A 23384-nucleotide genomic window follows, 5' to 3' on the forward strand; every position below is an offset into this window, starting at 1 on the left:
ACCTGTCTGATTTGGCTCTTGTCGGAGAGAAGACTCCACGGTGGGGTATGGTTTGGGATCTGAGGTACTGGCCAACTACTGCAAATAGTCCAATATGCTATCCGCCATGAAATGCCAGTGTTATCAGCTATTTTCCAAGATAAAGATGAGAGTGGGACCAGTGCAGCTGGTGATTATTAAATTGTAAAAGATAATATAAATTAAGGTGATGCCCAGGTAAAACCAGGTAACGCAAAGGCCGCGGAGGAAAAGGACACTTCAGCCCTGCAAACTGTGTAAACTTTTGTCCAAAATACAATTATTTACGCAAACAAGCATTTCATATTCACCCTCCTGTGGAATAGTCTAGCAATATTGTCTTTTTGTAGACCGTGGGCTGCACGCACATCGACTCCATTTAACGGGAGGCTGCGAAGTTGGCCACCCCAGATTCCTCCGCATACCGCCCACAGGTCTGCAGGGTGTCACCAAACACTCTGGTTCCTCGCCTTGCCAGCTTTAGCCCTTGCTGCTGTGATGGAGAAGAGAAAAATACGCCTGTCTCACTTGAAACGAGGCATAGCCGATGTTCTGCCGCTGAAGTTCCGATAACCTTCCGAAGTCTGCAACAATAGCTCTGGGCAAATAAACTATTGGACCAGCTTAAGTCAGACCAGAATTTTGTCCAGTTTCCATTCCAGTCGCAGCTATTCTTACACCGTCTAGCTTAAAACAAGCCTGTAATGTTTGCATGCTGCGGTTAGAACGACAATAAAAAGAGCCATCAAGCTTAAACCTCAGGAAAAGGCCAACCGACATATCATCTCCCTAGATTGTCTTTGAAATTTTGCCTTTAATGGAAACACGGAAATCGAGGTCAATACGCCGTGGGAAAACGCTTTTCGGCCAGACTCCAGTTCCCAATCCCGGCCATCTACAATGAAATATCTGTCGACCCCAAAATAACAGACCACCTTGGCTGAGTCTATTACTAAAGACAAGTCACGGTGCCGGATAGTTGGGCTGGCAGACGTTGTTTCCTACGCTTTGACGCTGCCACATATAGAGGGCGGGTATATGTTGATGAGAATCTGGTCACAGACCACACCGGCGGCTACACCCGCTTCGGCCATCTTCGCTCCCGGATAACTTTTCGGCTCCCAGTGGCGGTCAGCGGCCAGTTGAGCTGGCATACAATCCCACCGGCTAGGATAGAGACGCTCAAGAGTGGCCGGCGCAAGCAACATTATCAGCATGAACTTTTCAACCACTCAGGTCTGGCGCGGTCTGTATGGATGTACTGCGTTGCAGACACGTTCATCAGTTGTATTTTTACGGTGACGCGCGTATCTGATGACGGAGAAACTGGATTTGTTGATTTCGAACTTGTGCCTAATCTATCGTGGACAACGACCATAATCAGAAATCATCAATACAAGGTGCAGCTTATCGATGAGGATGACAAAGTCGTCGACCAAGCCTGCGGGCAACAAGGGACCGTGACCATGGAATCCGTCCAGCTCTGGGAGCCCGGCGCAGCTTATTTGTACCAGATACGATCGCAACTGATGTTACCTACTGAAGAAGAGGGCACCCAAATGCTTGACACTTACGATCTCAGCATTGGCATACGGACTGTCAAGCTAGTCGGCAAATAATTCCACATTCACAGCAAGCCCTTCTAGTTTAAGGGTTGCGGCAAACACAAAGATAAGCCTTATCCGTGGCAAGGGTCGCAACCCGGCTTACAGGATTTCCAACTGCTCAACTGACCGGGCGCAAACTTGTTTCGCAGGGCAGACTATCCTTACGCTGAAGAGATATCCGATTTCACCGACCAGCGCGGCATTGTTGTCGTCGACGGGACTGCTGTTGGGCTTAACCATTCCGTCTTCGTGGGTCTTCACGGCGCGGCCAAAACATCCACTTACTCGCCTGATACAATCAGCCAGGAAACCAGACAGACGCACGAATAGGCGATTCGAGAATAGGTGGGGCGCGACGGGCACTACCCGTTCATGGTTATGTGGACCGTTGCCAACGGGCCGTCTGCCCACGAGCCCGGGGCGTGGGAATATTTTGAACCGCTTGTCTTGTTAGTACGAGGGCTCGATCTAACGCGGACTGTTTGCTTCGCCAACGAGGTGCAAACCTCCTGGGACAAGTGCCTCATTTTGGATTCATTCGATGTACTGTGCCTGAGCCGCTACCATGGCTAGTATATCCACACAGATGACTTCGAAAGCGCCGATGCCGCACTCGATGCCGAGCTGAAAGCCTGTGTTGACCGGTACGACAAGCCTATAGTAATTTCCAAGTATGGTGCTGATACGCAGGCTGGGCTGCATACCGTCAGGGAATTGCTATCGAGTCAGAAGTACCAGTGCCGGGTGTTAGATATGACCATCGCGTTTTTGATCTGGTCGAGGGCGTCGTGGGTGAGCATATTTGGAACTTTGCAGACTTTCAAACGCCGGTAAAGCTTTATATTCCGCGTGAATGGGAACAAAAAGGGCGTTTCTCATCGGGACAGAAGAACTCGAAGTGCTATAAATTTACTCAGTAAAGATAGAGAAAGCTAGATTAGCTATTCCTAGCAGAGAAATTAGATTACGCTTTGTTAATAGTTATTCATGGCGGGCTTTCTTCTCTCCCTATACGTTCGAGTGTCTCAGACCTCTATGCCCTCGTTCCCCTAAATGCCTCTGGTTCTGCTGGCCTATCTCGTTGGTCGTCGATACTGTAGCCTGGAACTAGGGGCCAGGGCGAGGGTTTGTTTCGTTTAACGACAACTCAAGTTCAGTGGCAAACTCACTTGGCAAACATGTTATTCGTCTCTATTTATTATTGCCGCATGTTGTGACTAGCGTTGATATCGTCCCTAGAAAGGCAAATTGGTAAAGAAACGATTCTCGGAAGATATTGTACACAACGAACAGAGGACGGGCCATCTGCTTACTTGGAAACTTGTCCATAAGCGACGGTGAGGCAGGCAAACGCAAGCGGCTGGCGGATCGAGTGATTATTTAGTTTGAAATGGTTATTCAAGCAATGGATGAGGGCGCAGCAGCGTGTAAACTTGGACAAAATGTTATAATCGCAAGCTGTCAAACCTTGGGGCTAGGATATGAGTGTGTTCAAGGACGTCAGGATCCAGAGCTGAGCAGATAGGGCGAGCGCATCTCCATTGATACAACTTGACTATCGCGAAACAAGCATAAGCATGAATTGAGAGTGCGAACGCGCTCGTGACTAAAGCTAAGATAGCTGGTCTAACTGCGCGTGACCACCCATATGGGCCACTCCTTATACTACTGTTAATTGATTACTTGTTTCCGCTGAAATCATCTTTTGCATTGTTGACTTCATTTTGAATTCCAGTGTAGTTGTTTCTGCTGGTGTAACTATCCACAAGCTTGATTTTTCCACTTTGTTTCTGCCCATATGAGAAATGGAATCCTCCCCGGTTAAATTTGTAATGCAGCCAAGAGTTTGCGTTTCGAGATGGCCTGATACAAGCCGATGTCAATCCACACATCCCTTTAGGCTTGTCGGATATTGTTAGAACCCACGATTAATCCCCCTCCAGAGCTTTCAGCCCGTCGGAATGCAACATTGGCTGATATCGTCCCAGGCCGTTCGAGGAGCGCATCTGGCATTGATTGTTAAATGAATCACTGCCTTGTTGTAGGAAAACTGGGTATATGCGATGTTAGCTGCCGCAGTGCCTCTTGCTAAGCATAACCAAAAGATTAATGCAGTTTAGCGCGAGGAAGGTGCAAATAAGGCTCTTCAATAATGCTCTTCATTTCACTCAAACTATTACAAAGTGGCAAAAGCGATTGCTGATTAGCGGTCTTCCCTTACTGGACATTGTGTCAGAGCTGCTTCCGCTGTTGATGGTTGGTCTCAAACCACAGGTTGCAATCACATTAATAATCTCCAGCGCAAATGCTGTATCTGTTTAGAGGAATCGTATAATCCTTGCGATCGGTAAAAGCAGTAAAACAAATAACGGTATTCTCATATATAGTTTTTATTTATTTGTAACTATTTACAATCCTGCAAATATTTGTTGAAATCTCTATTACGTGTTTCGACATTACGTGGCTCCACACGTGATTTGCCCACTCGCATATTTACCTATCCGCATACTGTTTAGGCAATAATTATACACCCGGAGAGATTGGCCCAGGACAAAGTGAAGACCGACACTGCAAGGCTCTCGGCGATATGGTCAGCTTTTGCTATAGTTTGAAATTTCAAGGGTGGTAGAATGTTCGTTGCTCGGTTGCGTTATTAGACATACCCGTGTCTCGTACGCTTCAAAATATAACCGAAGCAATAATAAATTGCTAGCAAATTTTAATCAGGTAATTCTTTTTTTTTCAAATGATTAAAAAAAGAGTATTGCCTAGGATTAGAATCCGGATATTTTCAGACACTACGGCGACACCGGTAGCATGGAAGTACTATAGTAATAAATCAAGGGCCACGTTAAAGATCACCCACGATTCCTTAGCCAGCACCCTTTTTTTGATCCACACAGCAAATGTCTGCACTAGGTACTTTTTGGGTGGGGTTTTCGGCCAAATTGGACAGAATGCATGAATCAACAACAGCGGGCCTGGCCAACAGGGATTAAAATCAAAATCAAGGGGTAAATGGTGCGGTATGTGGTAGGTATTGCGGTATGTGGTAGGTATTGCGGTAGGTGGTAGGTATTGCGGTAGGTGGTAGGTATTGCGGTAGGTGGTAGGTAGGTATTGCGGTAGGTGGTAGGTATTGCGGTAGGTGGTAGGTATTGCAGTAGGTGGGTGTAATAAATGGTGTGGTTTGGGAGCTGGGAATAGCTTCATGTAATTGTTGGCCGAAAAAACGGGTTTACCGCCTAATGGCAGAATTTGATCCACAGGTGCAACATGGGGTCGGACGGGGTTGGGTGGGGTTTTGGTGGGCAAAAGTCTCGAAACCGTATCTACCAGTGTTCACGCTGTGTGGATCAAAAAAGGGTGCTGGCTAAGGAATCGTGGGTGATCTTTAACGTGGCCCTAAAATAAATACAAACAAGGTATATATGGGGCCGCGTTAGCGAACCTCCACGATGAAATACTCCGCCTCCAAAATTCTCCACTTTAGCCCACATAGCCGTCGTCTGCACTGCGGATCTTTTGTGTGGAGCTTGAGGCCAAATCCGACAAACGCATGAATTAACACACACGCTAACGTCCATAAACATAACAGGTTTCAAAACTGGGGGCATTACGGGATTTTATTTATTAACGCCAAGCTGTTTAAATTTCTGATCGGCGTACGTTGGTAAATATGTCGTACAATGCGTGAATCGATACTGACAATAGTCTTATTCAACGCGTTATTTTGGCCCGAGTCAAGTACTAGCTACGGCCAGGTTCGGAATAGGGTTAAAAAGAGTTGGATGGGATTAGGGGGAGGAAAAGTTAAATATTAAAAACCGAAGAATGCATTTAAATTGATAGCGAAATATGTAAAGCACTGTTTTTCGCCATTTAATTATTATTACAAGTAATATTACCAACAGTTGTTTTTGACGCGGTTTTTTTTTTAGCAGCGTTGTATGAAATTGGCGAATCCGTCTTATACTGCTTTCATCTTATCCCGTTGCCAATATTATACCATCATATAAGCCCCTATACACTATATATCTTATGCCCAATATACCATATTTTGTATCCATAGCGGCATTTAAGTCTCCCTATAAATATAAAATTATTATTAAATTTTAATGAACAGGTCTTACAGTGTGGCTTATAACCTGGTATTAGAAGGCCGCTTAAATTTTTACACATGATCGTGGTTTGTGTCCAATGCGTTGGAGTTACAATGGAAGAACGCTGGTACGTATTTTCCAATTACGTCATAGCGCCCCCATGGCCCGTTTTCGTACATGGTTCTCCCGTGAAAAGGGCGTTGGACGATACCACCTTTGCCGGCCTGGCGTGGACAGCGTGCGTAAAAGCACGATGGCGAAAAAAGTCCCAGAAGCAATCTTTCACGCACTAAACTAGCCACAACCTTAAGGTAATACTTGATTTTAGCCATAATATATTATAAATAAATACAACTTACACCTATCGCGTATTAAACGACTACCTGGCAGTGTTAAATTCATTAATAAACTTATTATTAGCAGCAATATAACGCTGTCGTGGTTTAAAAACAACTTTTAAATATGAGGCCTGGTTATTATAATAAGCAGTTTCTTTATAATGATAAACTGTATATTTACGGGCAAATATACGGGTGGGTAACTTACGTGCATAGCCATATAATCCCACAAGACGCAGCAGAAATATTATCAAATTTTAAATGATATTTTAAATAGCTACAAATAGCTAGCTATTATGCACAGAACTACCATTTTTATTATATTATTTTACAATGGCAGCAACCACCAACTATTATCAGCATTAACCGGTTATCACCGCAAAGGTGCTATAACAACTGATATTATACGGTATAAAAGGTTGAATATATGGAAAACCTTTACCTTATTGAACCTCGTTTAAAACTTGCCAATTCAGGAGCCTTATCTTACAGAGAATGACGTGGAGGAGAATTATGCGCATAGAGCAAAAGCGTTGTTTCGACTCATGAAATGCTGTAAGCGAATACTAGTACGAATCAATTTCGCAACCCGAGCACAAGGACCCCATGTCACTACTTATTGCACGGTGATATCTAATTGGCAATGGGAAACATAACAGACGGGTATAAAAGATAAACTTCCGCTTCGCTCGAACTTGTCTATTCTCTAATTACAACACAAACAGATTATTAACAATTATACAATCAACCCTCTGATTCCAGCACAAACACATTTATCACAATTATAAGCTTTTAAAGGACAATAACCCCTTTCACTTTGATCGACCAACTTGCCTACAAAATGGTTGCCGTTCAGAACTATTCAGTCGCCAACTATAATGCCATCCCCGACCTGCATGTCGCAAAGCATAGGTTCGAGGAAATCGGCGGTGAAAAGTTAGTTGAGGAAACATTCCTTGAGCTATTCCGCCGCCACGGCGTTGATAAGACCTTCGGCCTCTCCATGGTGCACCGCCATTTTGAGCTGAACGGGGAAGAACGCTTGGTTGAATTCCGAGGCACTGCCGTACCCTGGGAGAAGGTCGATGAGCTGAACAACCCAGGCATTACGGCGGCCAATTGGGAAGTTACCCCAGAGGGAATTCGCCCGTACGAATTTAAGCTCGATCCAGCATCAGTTGGGTCCCAAGGAATCGATTTCAACGATCCCAAGATTCAGGCCTTCGCCGCCGAGTTTCTGGAGCTGATTCAGAGCGTGGATGCGACTGGCCTTTTTGGTCTTTGCGTCTACCCGGGAGACGACTTCGAAACCACCATCGAAACCACCGAGGGTCGCGCTAACATTACCTTTCCATTGAAGCCCGTAAGCTTTTAATTCCTTCAGGATGGCTTTTGTCTTTTACTCCCATTCGTTCAAGATGCCCGCCCTAAGAAGAAAAAAAAGAAAACACAGTTGCGCTAACATAATGATTTTTTCCGGTTTCTTTTTCAGGACAGCAAAATAGACAACACTGCCGACGCGGCCTGGTTTTTCTCCCCTGCGGTTTGGGGAAGGAGGGGGAAGTGTGTGTGCATTTACAATCTTTGGGGCACTCACAAGTATCACATGTGGCAAGGCTAAGTCTGTCACTCTGCCCTGCCAGAGCTGATAGCAATGAAGTTATAAAAATGAATAATTTCAATTGTCACATTATCAAAGCTGAAGTTCTAGCGTTGTTCAACTTATCAGTTTTCGCAATCGTTCAATACAATCAGTGTTTACAGGCGTTCTTTCATTCCCTTATTTAAAGTGATGAATAATTCATACATTATAATATAATTTTAACTGGATTATTTAGCGGTTACAAAATATTACTTTTAAACCACATAACGCGCACTTACCCTGCAGAAAATTTTGGTACATTTTTGGTCCAGTTAATAATATGGTATAATTAAAAACAAACATAATATTACACTTATTATATACGGTGTATATAATATTTTATTAATATAAATTAAGAATAATATATGTTTAAAAGTAGGTAATTGTTTTAAATTGTATTACCCGCCGGTTTGTATATAAAACACATACTTTTTGTAGTAAAATTTAATTTATAAGCCCAATATAAGTGGGGTGGGGCCAGGTTATATATATCATAGTGGTAAAGGTAAAAATCCATCCCCCTGTATAATTTCCGCTGGTGCGGGCCGTCTGGGCTTTGCCGACTGGTAATAAATTAAAACAAATAAATAATAATTCAAATAATTCACAGCTCCGGAGAATATTAAATTAATAAATGCCCAGGTATATATATACACGGTGATAAAAGTTTCGTTTTCGCCCTTCACCGTAATAATTTTAATGGCGATAAGGTTATAACCAAATTTACACCGTGATAAGATAAGCTGGGGTTAAAATTAGGAATATAATGCCGATAAATAATATAAAAGTAGCCGCTCCATGATTAAACCTAAAAACTTCCGATATTTTTATACAGTTTAAAGTTAAAAATAAACATTTAATTAGGATTATAATTTATATTAAAATTAAGATATTATTTAGCCGCAGTCTTATAAACCAATAGCGTTAATTAAACCGGCAATCGATGCCGAAAATGCTTTTTAACTAATAAATCTGCCCGTACAACGTCCGTACTGTTTAAATACATTTACAATTTTTATTTTCCCTTTTGTTTCTTTTTCTTTTCTTTTATAAAAATCCATCGTGGGAAACTCCATCGGTGATATTAGAGAATTCTTAACCATGTTTGGTTGGCGTAGCTGGGTACTGCGATCGGAAAATGGGCATTATTATCACCAGCAAACTTTACAACATATTTACTACCGAAAAGGCAGCCTCCCCAGAGCCATAATTATCATAAACGTGGTTGGAAAAGCTAAATTACCATCTTTGAAACCAATATTTACAACCAACTCCGGACGGCATTATGAGCGGAACTGTTTTGTAGGTAAAATATACCCCTTAATGGCTATTAACTTGCCCGGTCCCTGGGCCCCCGTTTCGCAGAGAGAAATTTGTTTCTATCTCTCAGGTGCTTTCAAATTCACCATTACCCCGAAAAATGGTAACCCCATAAGATCCGAATCCCGATCGATGCCTGGTAAGACCTGTTTGTAATAAGTGTGAGGCTCTTTGCCCTGTTTTCATTGTCAGCAGCTCTTTATAACTGCCATCTTTCTTAATTTTACCGCCCTCGTCGAGCAGTATAACCCTGTCGAACTGTTTGGCCAGCTCCACATTATGACTTTCAAATAGCAAAGACGTTAGCATTTTCCATATGCTAAACAACATGAGCCGATTATGGCAGTAACAAGGAGAGAGAAAAGTCCTCACGTGACAGCGATGACGGTAGTACCGACAAACTGATTAATGAGATTGCCAAGGACCTGGATTTCCGTTTTGGGGTCAAGACTGGAGGTTGGCTCGTCGAGGATGACGATCTTGGGTCTTTTAAGGAACAGGCGAGCAAATTCGATACGTTGTTGTTCACCACTAGAAAAAGATCTGAGTATCATATATGTGAGATGCAGTTAGCTGAGCTCCAATTATTATCCCATCACTCAAACGACAACCTACCTTCCATTCTCACCCATCTGGGACCTGTATCCTTCGGGACGAGCCATTATAGTATTGTGGATCATGGCACGTCGGCATGCGGCGTAAACCTCTTCATCAGTGGCATTTGTATTTCCCATTCTAACGTTTTCCATCACCGTGGCGTTATACATATAAGGAATTTGAGGAATTATACCAACAGATTCGTGGAATCTATATCATAGACAAAATATTAAGTTGTTAGCCTACGCACACAAAGGCGGCCAAAGGAGTAAAAAGAGGAGAAACACTTCCGAGTTCTTGTTAACTTTGCTAATGTCCTGGCCGTCAATTAAAATGACACCATTACTGGGCGTTAAATATCGCATGCAAAGTTTCAACAAGGTTGATTTGCCGGTCCCGCTCGGCCCGATCAGGGAGACTTTGGTCCCGGGCTCAATCGATAAGCTCAGGTGGTCTACGACCGTTTTCTCCCTGCCCGGGTACGCAAAAGATACGTCGCAGAGCTTCAGACTCCCCTCTCTGCATCGGAGCTCTGCGCCGCTAGTCTGAAGGGCCGAGCCCCTCTCCAAAACTCGACGCAGTGGTGCTGCGTCCAACAAGGCATCGACAAGCTCTGGGACTGTGCGCGTTAGATCACCGATTCGCATCCACAAAGCCGCCCAGACCGATGTGAAAAGCATTAGGTCGCCAACGGTGGCAGTCCCATGGCCATTTTGGTAAATTATAAACGAATATCCAGCGGCGAGCCCGCAAAAGCTGACTATATTTTGAACGAGGCTGAAGTTAAGTCTGCATATGGTTAGTTTTCGCTCTTTGTCGACCAAATCCCTCGTGATTGATTCAAATAAACCGATTTCGTGCTCAATTAGGTTGTTATTAAATAAAGTGGTCCATCCGCGAAGACCGTCCTGACGACGACGTTCTTGGTTGGTCTTGGACTTGTGGACGTTTGCATGCGCTTTCGCACGCTTTTGTACCCCTTTATGATTGACGGCGCAAGTGAAAGTGATTTGGTAGGATAAAATAATAAGCAGAAATGGCCCATGTAAGCTAACGAGCTTGATCGCGGCTATCGCGATGCCGATTATATTTGTAAAATGAGAAAAGATTATCGTATCAAGCATGTTAGCAAAATCCCTAGAGTCGTCGGCGGCCATAGTCAAAACCGTGGGGTTGGTGAGCGAATGGAACGTGGGGTCCATGGATAGTATTTTAGCGTGAACGCCCGTGGCAAAGGTCTCGGCCCTATGCAGGCCTGCTCGGGCCCTAACAAACTCGTAAATATAACATAGTGCGATATTTACGGCCCGAAGTGTCAAGGCTTTTTTAAGTGACGTTTTTAGCTCCAAGCCTGCCGTAGCCGCGTCCAAAATGGAGGCGAAGGCGAGTTGCTCGCGCAATTCGGCAACTTCATGCGTCAGCATTAATAGGAACGCAGCGAGAAAATAGAACAGCTGTAGTGGTTTGCCCACGGGCAACATGTACTTGAAAAAAACGCCGAACTGTTTTAAAAAAGGCCACCACCCTCCAACCATTTCCACTTCTTGTGTTATGTGCGTTTGTAGGCCCAGAATGTCGTCTGGGTTACTGCTGGCGTAAAAAGGGGAACTTGGGTCGGGCTCGGATGCAGCTCTGTGATTTTCGAGGATCATTGGCAAAATGTGCACCAGGAAAATTATGCACGTGGCCAATTTACAAATATTAATTGCGGCGCTGACCCGTAAGGCAAAAGAGGGGCTCGTTTGGCTCCCTGGTAGGCTTATCCAAGCGACGATGAAGAGCTCGACCGCGCAGAGAAAACACCAGGACGTAGCTCGGACCAGATGAATTGGACTTTTATCCTCGCTGCCGCTCAGCCGCTCTGTGTTTATAAACGTGGCAAGGACGAGAGCAGTTTCGGAGATGGAGGCAAGAAAGCTTGGGAGGGAGTTACGGGCTACAGCCTCAGCAACGAGCCCAGCGAAAGCGACCGCATAAATAAGAGATAAAGCCACAAAAAGTGAAAACAGCTTGTGTTGGCCGTAACTGGGTATGGTGCGACCTATACCGAAAACCTTGAGTACGGTGTTTGGGGTTATGGCTATGACAAGAACAGTGGCACCGCAGCAGCCACGGACGACCTGAACCCAAGGTTCGAGCTCAAAAGCCATTGAAGAGAATTTAAGACGAGGAGCCCTGTACAAACAACTGCCAAGACAGATGCGGGAGATAGAAAATGAGAACAGAAATGCAACAATGAGGGTAACAAAAAGAAAGTGGGATCGAAAGCCGATGGAATGTGGACAAGCAGTATCAGACAAAGCGATAATAAAAGCGCAACGATATGCTACGACTGAGCAATATATCCGGTAAGGAATGCCCTCGTGCTTAGAGTGCCCGCTTATTCGCGTGGATTGTTTGTAACCAGTGGCGAACTACATATAACAGAGCTGGTCAGGTACAATGCGAGAGGGCCACATTATCCGGCACCTCCGATTCAATATTGAGCACACTATTACTCAACCACACAGTGAGTAACTGCACTTGCTACCGCTACCACTACCAACACCATCCAATTTGTAGGGTTAGCGGCTAAGGTATCAGGTCATGTGCCGGGAATGTGAACAAAAGAGTAGCGATGCGTATATATTAATAATTAGCACTGGCTGGAGCCAAAAAGGGCGCCCATTATTCAATCGGAGGTGCCGGATAACGTATCCCTATATTTTACGCGAGGATCTCGCTGGGGCCAAGCCGTAATGTGGGCGAGACAGCCCCGCCACGTAAATTACTAAAGGATTGGATTGTCCGGCATCCACAATATTTTATTTGGAACCCGATTCATATCAACCGAATTTATCCCCGCTGTAATATTACCCAAATTCGTCGGACCTTAAAATAAACCTGGGTGGGAACGAATTATGCTAATTGCAACTTACCATTAACGCATTAAATATAACGTATAACATACAATATAAAACGTATAATAAAACCGGTTAAAAATGTGAAACTTTGCTTATTTCAATGGAGAGGCACATAATTTTGCCTAACCGCTATTGTACTTTTGGAATAATATATTATATATAATGTCTAATTTAAATTAAGACTCCATTAAAAATATCTCCAACGCAAACGCATGCTATATTGGTAAGGAAATCGAGGTTCTGGGAGCCAAATAAAATACCTAGGGTGCCGGATAATTTAACCCTTTATATGCGGCTCGTATTAATCGAATATTAAATACTTATCGCGAATTTGACACGGTTATCTGCATTATAATACGGTGATCTGGGAACAGTTTATTTCATCGGAATCCCTGGCTCATCCGCTCCGAAAATAAAAGCCTGGCAAGGGGCATGGTTCTCAACAGCAAATGGTACGTTTTTAAAATAAGGCACGAAAAAACGCCTTAACTTATACTTACGCAAGCTGCATTAGCTGCAATATAGCTTACCCATTCGAAGTAACTTGTCTCCGTTATTGGAAGCTCAACTTCGGTCCTTATACGTAACTAATATAAGCAAGCCACATTACCCTGAAAACAAGGCTGCTGCATTTAATTTTACTAATGGTGAAAAATTATAAATTGGAAAATGCCGTGGACTGTGAATAGCCTTAATATGGCGCGCGTAGTCTGTATAAAGATTTGGTGGTTTTTTCCAACTTTAAAATTCCGTCCCTTTACCTCAGCAAATCTTCGCAGACACCTTTAATTGTAGCGTAGTAGTTGGCAATTTGAGGGTGTAAATATTCTTTTCCCGCCTTTTGTTTTTAAATATTTGCACGGTGTAAATATTTTTGACAGCTGGTTTTGGTTGTGCTGCAATTTGTTCCAAGTTCCGATGGCAGCAGGCAGAGTGAAAATTATTTATATGGTATCGGGGAAACTTTTCGCCTTTATAGTCGCAGCCCACCAAGGGGCTTTTAATAACCATGCTTTAAAAATTATACAGGGGCTTTTGCAGCAAATAAGGCAGTCTTCGACCACGGTGCCATAGTTACCTGTTACCGGGACTTTTTTCTCCAGTCAAACGAGGCAGTCAAAACACCGAGGATTATTTTGGCCAAAACCTGTACGTTTTGTGTTCACCAAGACCTAGCCGACAGTTTATAAAGTTATATTGGTTTGTGAAAGCTTTGCTTTTATTTTTCATTTGCCCACCGATGTTTGAACATACCTGCGTCGAGCAGCTATTTGCACCAAGTTGGTGACTTCGAAATTCCACTGCCATTATGGGCGTTATATTGCCCAGTTGAATCCTTTAGACCCGGAATAACTAACTCCAAAGCTGTTATATGTATTAAGTGCAGCTGATAGCTTTGCGAGGTATTAGTGGAGATGTCCCGCATTGAAAATATCTAACATTGGGCCGTTGCAGTAGCTGGCGCCGTGCAGTTTCCATACTACAGGTTACAGGCAGAAGCCGATATATCGGTTGATAAAACAGCCTTAGCTGTATTTGTTGCCATGTTGCTAGAGAAGAGCGGGCTATGTGATAGTCGATGATCTAGACAGGAAAGACGTTTAAGCTGTGGTTGCGTTAAAACATTACTGCCTAAGGACGAGGCATGAATACTGCTCATAGTTTTAAACAATAAGGCGAGGTAATGGACGAAAGGATGGTTAAACTCCTTAAGCAGTCGACGCTGAATGGATGACTAATGTGCCGGGGAGGTAATATTTCCCGTGTTAATAAAAGAATACCTGACGTGAGAGCTGTCATTTTTTAGTTGGCGGAAGACGCAGTTAAGCTTGATACTGTGTCAAAATTTCCCAAGGCACCCAGAAACCTTGTTCCAGGATGTTCAATGATGCAGAGGCATCGACTAGATTTGTGTAGTTTTTGACATCGAATTTATGGTATTGGAGGGGTGGACCGAAATCGCCCCGGCTGTCGGTGCCAGCATCGGATTGCTTCCCAACGGGCTTCGAATCTTAGATCATATCGGATGTTATGAGCCTTTGAGAAACTTTTGAAGTGATTTCAACGATCACACCTGCTTGCCTAACCCGGATGGCCAGACTTTTTCTGTTACTATGGACCCCCAAGTGCACGAGATGAAACGGTGATTTGCTGTCCTTTTTGCTTTATAATAGTTAATCATCCTTTAGTTCGACCACAGCCTTAGAGAGCGATTAAAGTGTTGGGCTGACAGACTTCCACTTTAAAGGCACAGCTATTCCGCGCGGTTTATTAACCGTCAGTGGCTTTTGCAGTCTCTATACGACAATCTAAAAGATAACAGCCGCGTTCTATTAGGCAAAAAGGTTATCCGTATCGACTATATGCCTCGGGCCACTGGGGTATATACAGAAGATGGATCAATTTTTGAGGGCAGCATTGCGATTGGGGCTGATGGGGTCCACAGCGTTGTGCGTAAGGAGCTAAATCGTCTAGCCTATAAAGAACGATTAGAGGCTTTCCCCTTCGACCAGGAAGAGGGTATCCCGGCTTTTTACGAGTGCTGTTTTGGCATTTCCCTAAACGTTCAAGGCTGTCCGGACCGCCACATTACCCCTTCCTTCAACCAAAATATATTGTGTACTGGTTTCTTTTGGCACGACTGCCCCAAACCAAACATGGCAAAGAAATTCCAACATTTATAGCCAAAGACTGCGACACTTTTGCCCAAGAATTCGGAGAAGCCCATGTTACTAAAACCATCAAGTTCTGCAACTTGTATGACAATAGAATCTCGGCGACCTTGACGCCGCTGCATGAAATGATTTCCAAAACTTGGTTTTACAAATGCGTCTTTCTCCTCGGTGACGCCGTGCACAAATTGAACCCTTTGACGGGTCAGGGAGGCAATTGCGCAATCGAGACGGCAGCCGAACTGATGAACGCGATTCTTGACGAACGAAATGATCGTCCGACAGGTTTGCAGGATTTGTCCGAGGACGACATTAAGCCCATGTTCCTGCGAGTGCAGACGGCACGCGCGTCGCGCAGCCGCATGGTCGTGACTGGTCAAAGATTCTTACGATCGTTTGAACGTGTTGACGAATCAAAATCCGACATTGTCAGCCGTGGTTAAAGCGATGATAGAATACGCGCCCAGTAGCTACTGGGACCTCAAAACAAAAATTAATAATAATAATAATAATAATAATAATAATAATAATAATAATAATAATAATAATAATAATAATAATAATAATAATAATAATAATAATTATATTGGAAAATATATTATTTTATATTACGTTTATTTTGGTATAATTTCCTTCGGAATTTTACAAATGTTAATTTTAAAATATTTACGTATTTACGGGCTTTACCTACGGGGGCCCGCGGGCTGCCAAAAAAACCCGCGTTCAAATTTGGGCCGGGTTGGGCGCCCCCATAAATATTACAGTCTACCCGCGGGCCCCCCGACCCACCTATTTGGGCCGGCGCGGGCCCCCATGGGCGGGTTTTGGCAGGCCTTACGGCCCTCACAAGCCTCCGCCATGCAGGTAAGCCTGGATGCTGTGGGAAGTTCTCCTCTCCGACCCACGGCTTACGTGGCAGATCAGCTTTCCCGCTGGGTATATAACGAAGGTATCCGTTATGAGCTTTATCTGGGCAGCGCGGGCAACTTAGTACTTGTGTCCCTCTCCAAAAAGCTTAGATGGTTGCGGAGAGCTACGTGATGTTGCACAAACTGGAAGGCAGTCATTGACAGTTTTTTACAGCGTCTTATAACCAACCTGATCGAAATTTCATGGTTTCCTGATGGCCGTGACTTTGGCGTACGGCGCTGTTGCTGGGGTCGAGTCCGCCCTCGGGATGTGGCGTACGGACGAGTAATTTGTCCATGAACCGCTATCGTGTCGACTAAAATGCATTTAAGTAGTTAGGTACCATGGCTACGAGCTCATAAACACTCGGAAGGTGCCAATAGTTAGAGTTGCTAGCAGGACCGCAAAACATACGAGGGAGATAAGGAGTATATTGCTCAAAAACCTTCTGCAAATTGGTTAAATCTAACCCTTTTCTCATTATATCCATTACCTTTATACTTTGGTAGTATTTCTTCTTTATTACATTATATCCGGCTCGCGTGCCAGTATTCTTTCATCAGCTTCAAAAAGCAGTAACCTCAACTTTCATCCTCCTCAAGTATTTCTTCACCCGCCCAATTTCTTTCTCAGTGTTACCGTCACTACTCTGGCTCCCCACAGAATTTACCGACATACTATACCGTCCCTGCTTCACAAACTTGGGCCACGTGTTCGTCAGCACTAAATATTTAATGCTAACTTCGGCATCGTCAAAGATCTCATCGTTGAACTCATCCGGGATTTCCCCAAAGTACTGGGCCCGACATCTCTCTACCCCTTCGTCGGTGGATTCCCTTTCGAATGGGACAGCCAGGTCATCGAATCTCTGCGAGTCTCCCAACAAAATCTGTGTTGCAGGGCCAAACACGCCATCCAGCCGCTTCTGGTCCGCCGAACCGATGTTAACTTGGAATTCGGCGTGGCGGGCTGATACAAACTCGGCGTAGATTTGCAGCGCATCGTTGAAGCGCACGCGCCGCAGCTCGACGCCCTCCTCACTTTGCAGTGAACTCTTGTCCGTCGGCGCGTCTGGCTTGGCCGCGCCGGCCTTCCAGTCGGCCACGGCGGACAAAAAGGCAATGTTCTCGCCTGAAAAGTCCCGTAGGGCGGAAAACTCCCGCAGCGGTTCTGGGTTGCGTTTTAGCATATAGTCGAGGGCGGTCATGGTGAAAAGACTTTCGGACTGGCCCGTGGCCTTTTCGATTTCGGAGAGCAGGCGCCAAGTGGAAGTGGTAGATTCCTGTTTGGTCGACTCGGTAGCGAAAGACTGCTTTCCGTCTTTGTCGCCGCCACGCCTGGATTCCCAGTTGGCGATGGCGTCGAGTGTCTCCCGGCGCAGGGTCTTGTGGGTCAGGACCTGCCAGCAAGGGAGGATGATTGCGAAGAATTCGATAAATGTGATGCTGAGGCAGATCCATTGCGGCGGAATGAAGTAGCGGTTTACGGCTGCAAAGGAGGGCAGGTATAGCGCCGCGAGCCACAGAGGCGTGGCCGGCAGACCGGCGATGCAGCAGGCGATGGTCTGCACACGCCAGCCCAGCGTGTCTTTGATGCCACGCGATTTGTAGAGGATGTAGGGAGCCACGATCCAGGCCCAGAAAAACTGCCACAGGATGGACGGCCACCATTCCCAACCGCTATACAGCTGCATAATACGCTCCAGAGGGTTGGTAGTGGTGACCTCGGTACCGGGGATGCCGAAGGACGGATGGTATTTGCGGGAAAGGAGGTACATTGTAACCAGGAGAAGAAACTTGGTCCTGTTAGCCCTGGCACGTTTGTATGAGGATAGGGAGAGATGGGAACAGGGAGTAAAAATGCCTTACCTGTAGCGCCATTCCCACGCAGACGACGACCACGATTCTTCTCTCGTATTCCAGCTTCCAGAACTTGCCTAGTAGAGACTTATCGTTCTTGACAGGAGGCTTCTCCCTCACCGCAGGAGTCTTCCCGACGAAGCGCTTCTGGGCCTCCGCGACGTACAGGAAACGACTGTTGCTAGCGTGGAACAGCGCAATACCCCAGGGCACATACATGCCCATAATCCAGAACATGACCTCGGGCGGGACAAGCTCGAAAATTAACAGGCCGAACTGACACACGATCCAGTACAGGTGCAAAAGGATGACGGCGGCGAAGGTCAGACGTAGACCTCGGACGCGTACGAGAGGCATAGCGCGGTTGTAGTACAGGAATGTCATGCCCAGGACAAGCAGCATAGTCCACGTTACGCCCCAGACCATGAAGAAGATGGAGACCGGTCCCGTGTTGAGTTGAGGGGCCGGCGGGGCGGCTGCCAACGTTTCGTTTGCCATGTTTTTGGTGTTTGATGGTTGCAGTTTTGGCGTTGGTGATGGCGAGGATGTGTTGCACGGAACATGTCTGTGTGAGTCGCGGACCAAGATCAAATTATATCCTGGAGCAAAACCTCAAATTGCTTGCTTGTGTGTGCCTCTGTCATGTCATTACCCGTCCCGATAGTTGTCGGTTAATTCCGAACCAACCCAATAATGGCATTGTAGATTTTGCTGCACAATTAGCTAAACGCGGCCGCACTCTTTCCCTGAAATAACACAAACCAGACCAGTTGGATCGGCCCGGATTGACTTCGTAAGCTCGCCGCTATTTTGAACTGCGCAAATTATAGTACGGAGCCATCGAACGCAGTCTTGTAGGCAAGTGGGGGACAAAAAAAGGGTCTCCGAATGTGGATGAGCTGCACCACAAATCACCAAAATATCCAAGCGAACCGACCACTTTCAATTTGGTGCAACCGGTTAAGCATAACATGTATGATCGACTCGACTTCAAATCCTGGTCCACAGAAATCTGATGAGCCTTTTCAACGGCTCAACTTTAATATTTTTATTCTCGTTTTTTTTTTTTTTTGTTTGTAATTATTTACAAAAGTCGTTTGGTGTTCCTTGGTCTTGTCCCCGGTTTGGCAGCTTAGCGGTAGATGTACATTGGCATGATGCAGTAGGAGAGAACCAATAAAGTCAATCCAGAAAAGTCCAGACTACTCCTAAAAAGCCCTCTTAATTCCCCAAGTTTCTTTCCACCTGGCGGAACCAGCACCCCAGTGGCGAACATGCCAAGATACTTTTCACACCATCGACAACGACACCAAACCGATGCATCCTTCTAGCTGCGTATCTAGCGGCGTCGGCAAAAGCCCCATCCCACAGGCAAAGAGAGACAAACACGTGAGACAACACCTTGTGGCACCCTTACCGTCTTACCAGCTGCAGGCAATCTCGGTCGTTGCCGTCGGGAGCGATTGTCAAAGTTCGGCCAGGGCTCAGGGGCATGCATGAATCCGATGATTCGGGTGCCTGTCAAGCCTGTCTTGCCAGTCTATTGGGACAACGGTAGGAGAAACAAACCACGTGATGCCTCCAAGAATGAAGCCGTCAATTCTCATTCTCCCCCAATAAAACATTCCCAAACCGGTATAGGCCACACTAAAGAAAGACAAAAAAAAAAAAAAAAGAGCGATGACACCAATTATGCGGCCCATCCCCGGCCAAATAACCCGGCAGTATTTTAATCTGAATCCCAATTCGCTGAACCCACCAATCTAGCGTTCTACCCCCAAATTCACAGCGCTTACTTCCGTCTGCAAAACCACAGCACCGAGAAGATTTTTTTTTTCTTGATTGCTGTTCCTACCGACCTAAGAAGACAATGAAGAGAGAAGATATTAAAAATGCCAAGACTTCAAGAAAACGATGCAAATTACCCTAATTATGCCAGGAGACCTTTTCAGATAACGAGATTCAGGGCAAGGAGCCGGTTGGTTCGAAAAAAACACCTGTCAAACACTTTAGGCTCTGTTAGTCTTTCCGCAAGGTTCCTTCACGCATGCAAGGCACTTGTTTATGTAGAGAGGCCCGTTGCCCAGCTCATCATTCATCGACACGATATTTGCCACGTGGTTCTCCATGCCGACCAGCCAAACGTGGGAGATAGTCAGGAATATTTGCCTTTCTGCTGTATGTGAGACACCGCAGAAATTCCAATTAGACACTTGCACGACGGGAGTCTTGCGGGCCCAGATCACATCGGGAAGCTTGGACTTTCCACACTCGACTGATTCGCATGAGCAGCCATCAAGCAGATGCTCCTGCACGTAGTATGATAGATTGAGCTGAGAATTCTCTGCAGACTTCTGGCGTGCATGAGGAATGACCCACGTCTACACATCGTGCGCAAAGATTTGCCAGATACCAAGGAAGTCACACCGACATGACGTGAAATCCGACCAGCAGTACCAGCCCTGGCGCCCCATCCCACGAAATATGAGAAGACGGCCGCCATCGACAATTCTTTTATCGAAGGCATTAGAGAAAGCAGCCTTTCCACGAGCTACCAGTGAGTAACAATACGCTCCGACTGGAATCGTTAGAGCAGATTTACCAAATCTCCGACCAGATCCTCGGCTAGTAGCGAAACGGTGAGAAAATGAGCGACGCCTCGGCAGTCAGTCCATCTGGGTGCGCAGTAGTAACTACTTTGTAATTCTGACCCACTGTGTACGCATGATAGAAGAGTCTAGACCGTGGCTCGAAGCTGACAGCCACCTCACTGCGTAAGGTTTGGAGCAGAGCGTTGATTATCGAGTAGAACAGCAACTCAAGGACGTCAGAATCGAGAGCCAGGTTTCGGGACTTGGAAACTCTCTGGATGGCTCCATCGTCAATTTCGCCATGCAAGGGCTTGAAAGAAGGAGGAAATACAACCAGGACCGAGAAGTTGAACCTAAAGCGATACTACTTCCAGAACCAGTAACTGGTCGAGGTTCACTAGGAGGCTGTCTAAATTCACATGGTTCAGCTTCCACCCATCACTGTAACTGAGGGGTTGCTTTTTGAAACGGACCTACATAGGGCGCGAAGCCAGGAAAGGAAGCTCCGGATTGTTCATTTAGCGCTCTACACCAAGCGCCCCTGGCATCTCTTATCTTTAATTCGCCAATAGGCGTCGAGATAAGTATGCAGGTCTGGACGTCCCAGCCATACGCGAAGAATATAAATGTCGTGTGGTTGCACACCATCCCGCGAGATAATGCTCATTGGCGAACGCAGTTTCCGGGGACCTTCCGCCAGCATATATGCATAAGACGTTAAACGGCATGTAGTGCGCCAAGAGATAGCAGGGTTGCAGTGCTTACCACATCGATTGCCGTAGCCCTCCACTTAGATCGTACCAGTTAGTACCTCAGGGGTGAGCCCAAATGCCAGGTAAACGAGCCCTTTGATTGGACTTCGAAATTGTAAGTGCAGATCGCTAACTAGCTGCCAGTGAGGTTATCATTACTTGGCAGAAATAGTAGTATAACAATAGGCGGAGAAATCAAATGCCGAGACCGGTCTCTTTCACATAGTTATTCGACCTTCTATATAGAGCTCCCATCTCAGTCGATCATTTCCTAATGTGCTTTCGGCCCGCTCCCCAACATAGAATTGTTTAGCATTGCAATTGCTAGTAAACAACTACCGGCGACCTGTATGCATCTCAGTGATCTTACCGTAAGCTTTCCCCAATAGGATATACCGCCGGTGAGGAGCCCATGAACAGAATTCTACCTAGCATGTCGCCAAGTACAGTATACATGCAAAGCGAGTGAGTTGTCGACAGATATGCATCGGCTACAGCACCTTATCTATCGAAAGCTCCTATCAGGCTGATATACACGCCCTATATAGTATGCAGTGTCAAAATGCGTGATGCTGCCCTCCTTTACAAAGCAGATCTTTTGAAATGCCTTTTGAGGAAGGCAGTATTCACTGATTCCAAGGCTCGTTAATGCGTATTAGGAAGGAGGAATTCGAACGACAGCTGGCTTGAGGTATAGTCCAGTCTTGGACAGGAACATCATGATCGTGATATCGACCATGATGCCGAATATAAATAAGGGTGCTCATTCTCATCCATTGCCGTCCTTTTACAACCAGCAGCACCATCCCAGGCTCGCGCTTCTTCCCATCTACAATCCTCAGCAGTACAGACGCCCTTTCTAGCTTGTTTACTTCAAAGGTCAAACATGGAACTCTCCAGATACCTCGCTCTCTTGGCGGTTGTCCTGCCCGTGGTCTACGGTGCACCGACCGAGACCTCAACCAGCCTCCACCCCAAGATCCTGGCTGCCATGAAGCGCGACCTTGGACTGGATGCTGAGGCTGCCACTGCTCGTGTCGCCTTTGAGCACGCGGCCGTCGACATTATCGAGCAGCTGCGCACCTCCACCGGCGATGCCTTCGCCGGTGCTTGGGTCTCGGACAACGGCACCACTCTCAATGTTGGCATCACCGATGAGAGTCTAGCCGCCGAGGTGGTCGCTGCTGGCGCCACTCCGGCCATCGTGTCCAGCAGCCTCTCCAAGCTTGAACAAGCCAAGGAGGCCCTTGACAAGCTGAACGCAGATCAACCCGAGACCCTCAGGGCGACCTCGGCCAGCGCGGGCATTGCTTCGTACTTTGTCGACGTGACTACCAACAAGGTGGTTTTGGAGGCACTTACCGACAGTGTCGCTCATGCCGAGTCACTGGCCGCTCAGGTCGGGCTCGCCGAGTCTGAATTCGAGGTGCGCACCGTCGAAGAGATGCCAACCACCTTTGCGACAATCCGAGGCGGCGACGCCTACTACATCGGCTCCAGCAGCCGTTGCTCCGTCGGATTCTCGGTCACGACGGGCTTCGTATCCGCCGGCCACTGCGGTAACGTGGGTAGTGCAACCTACACCAGCGCAGGCGCGTCGCTTGGGTCCTTCGCCGGCAAGACCTTCCCAGGCAGCGCCGATATGGCTTTCATCCGCACTGTCAGCGGACACACTCTCACGGGCACCATCAACGGCTACGGCCGGGGTAACCTTCCCGTCTCGGGAAGCACCGCTGCTGGCGTTGGCTCCAGCATTTGCCGTTCCGGCTCCACCACGGGCGTTTACTGCGGCACGGTCGGCGCCCTCGGTGCCACCGTCAACTACTCCCAGGGAAGCGTCACCGGTCTTACCCGCACCAGCGTGTGTGCCGAGGCCGGTGACTCGGGTGGTCCCTTCTACTCGGGAGCTCAGGGCCAAGGTGTCACCTCGGGAGGATCTGGTAACTGCGCCTCCGGCGGCACCACCTACTTCCAGCCACTGGCCAGGATCCTTTCTACCTATGGTCTTACGCTTGTCAGGTCCTAAATTGGCTGGTTGTTGCGGATGTCGGTAATATCCAGGCCGCGCGGCAT

The 23384-nt window shown here is 46.4% G+C and overlaps 8 protein-coding genes across 8 annotated transcripts; 4 read left to right on the forward strand and 4 right to left on the reverse strand.

Annotated features, from left to right (window-relative positions):
* Positions 1–2159: 2159 nt before the first annotated feature.
* Positions 2160–2425, reverse strand: PgNI_11509 (uncharacterized protein; the record flags this gene model as incomplete). The annotated part of the gene is made up of 2 exons (XM_031131475.1): positions 2160–2280; positions 2361–2425. The coding sequence occupies 2 exons, from the start codon at positions 2423–2425 to the stop codon at positions 2160–2162; spliced, it is 186 nt and encodes a 61-aa protein (XP_030976415.1).
* Positions 2426–6907: 4482 nt separating this feature from the next.
* Positions 6908–7687, forward strand: PgNI_11510 (uncharacterized protein; the record flags this gene model as incomplete). Its single annotated transcript, XM_031131476.1, has 2 exons — positions 6908–7429; positions 7559–7687. 2 exons carry the CDS (start codon positions 6908–6910, stop codon positions 7685–7687), a joined length of 651 nt encoding a protein of 216 aa, XP_030976654.1.
* Positions 7688–9059: 1372 nt separating this feature from the next.
* PgNI_11511 (uncharacterized protein) lies at positions 9060–9777 on the reverse strand (the record flags this gene model as incomplete). Its single annotated transcript, XM_031131477.1, has 3 exons — positions 9060–9311; positions 9401–9559; positions 9644–9777. The coding sequence occupies 3 exons, from the start codon at positions 9775–9777 to the stop codon at positions 9095–9097; spliced, it is 510 nt and encodes a 169-aa protein (XP_030976653.1). The 3' UTR covers positions 9060–9094.
* Positions 9778–9787: 10 nt separating this feature from the next.
* Positions 9788–11775, reverse strand: PgNI_11512 (uncharacterized protein; the record flags this gene model as incomplete). The annotated part of the gene is made up of 3 exons (XM_031131478.1): positions 9788–9835; positions 9931–10385; positions 10476–11775. 3 exons carry the CDS (start codon positions 11773–11775, stop codon positions 9788–9790), a joined length of 1803 nt encoding a protein of 600 aa, XP_030976652.1.
* Positions 9959–10257, forward strand: PgNI_11513 (uncharacterized protein; the record flags this gene model as incomplete). Its single annotated transcript, XM_031131479.1, is given in 2 exon segments — positions 9959–10104; positions 10116–10257. The coding sequence occupies 2 exon segments, from the start codon at positions 9959–9961 to the stop codon at positions 10255–10257; spliced, it is 288 nt and encodes a 95-aa protein (XP_030976651.1).
* Positions 11776–15328: 3553 nt separating the features above from the next.
* PgNI_11514 (uncharacterized protein) lies at positions 15329–15643 on the forward strand (the record flags this gene model as incomplete). Its single annotated transcript, XM_031131480.1, has 1 exon — positions 15329–15643. The coding sequence occupies one exon, from the start codon at positions 15329–15331 to the stop codon at positions 15641–15643; it is 315 nt and encodes a 104-aa protein (XP_030976650.1).
* Positions 15644–16674: 1031 nt separating this feature from the next.
* PgNI_11515 (uncharacterized protein) lies at positions 16675–18466 on the reverse strand (the record flags this gene model as incomplete). The annotated part of the gene is made up of 2 exons (XM_031131481.1): positions 16675–17904; positions 17978–18466. The coding sequence occupies 2 exons, from the start codon at positions 18464–18466 to the stop codon at positions 16675–16677; spliced, it is 1719 nt and encodes a 572-aa protein (XP_030976355.1).
* A 3731-nt stretch (positions 18467–22197) lies between these two features.
* On the forward strand, positions 22198–23337 carry PgNI_11516 (uncharacterized protein; the record flags this gene model as incomplete). Its single annotated transcript, XM_031131482.1, has 1 exon — positions 22198–23337. One exon carries the CDS (start codon positions 22198–22200, stop codon positions 23335–23337), a length of 1140 nt encoding a protein of 379 aa, XP_030976649.1.
* Between the last annotated feature and the right edge of the window lie 47 nt (positions 23338–23384).

This window comes from Pyricularia grisea (assembly GCF_004355905.1).
Source record: "Pyricularia grisea strain NI907 chromosome V map unlocalized Pyricularia_grisea_NI907_Scaffold_10, whole genome shotgun sequence".
Lineage (NCBI taxonomy): Eukaryota > Fungi > Ascomycota > Sordariomycetes > Magnaporthales > Pyriculariaceae > Pyricularia > Pyricularia grisea.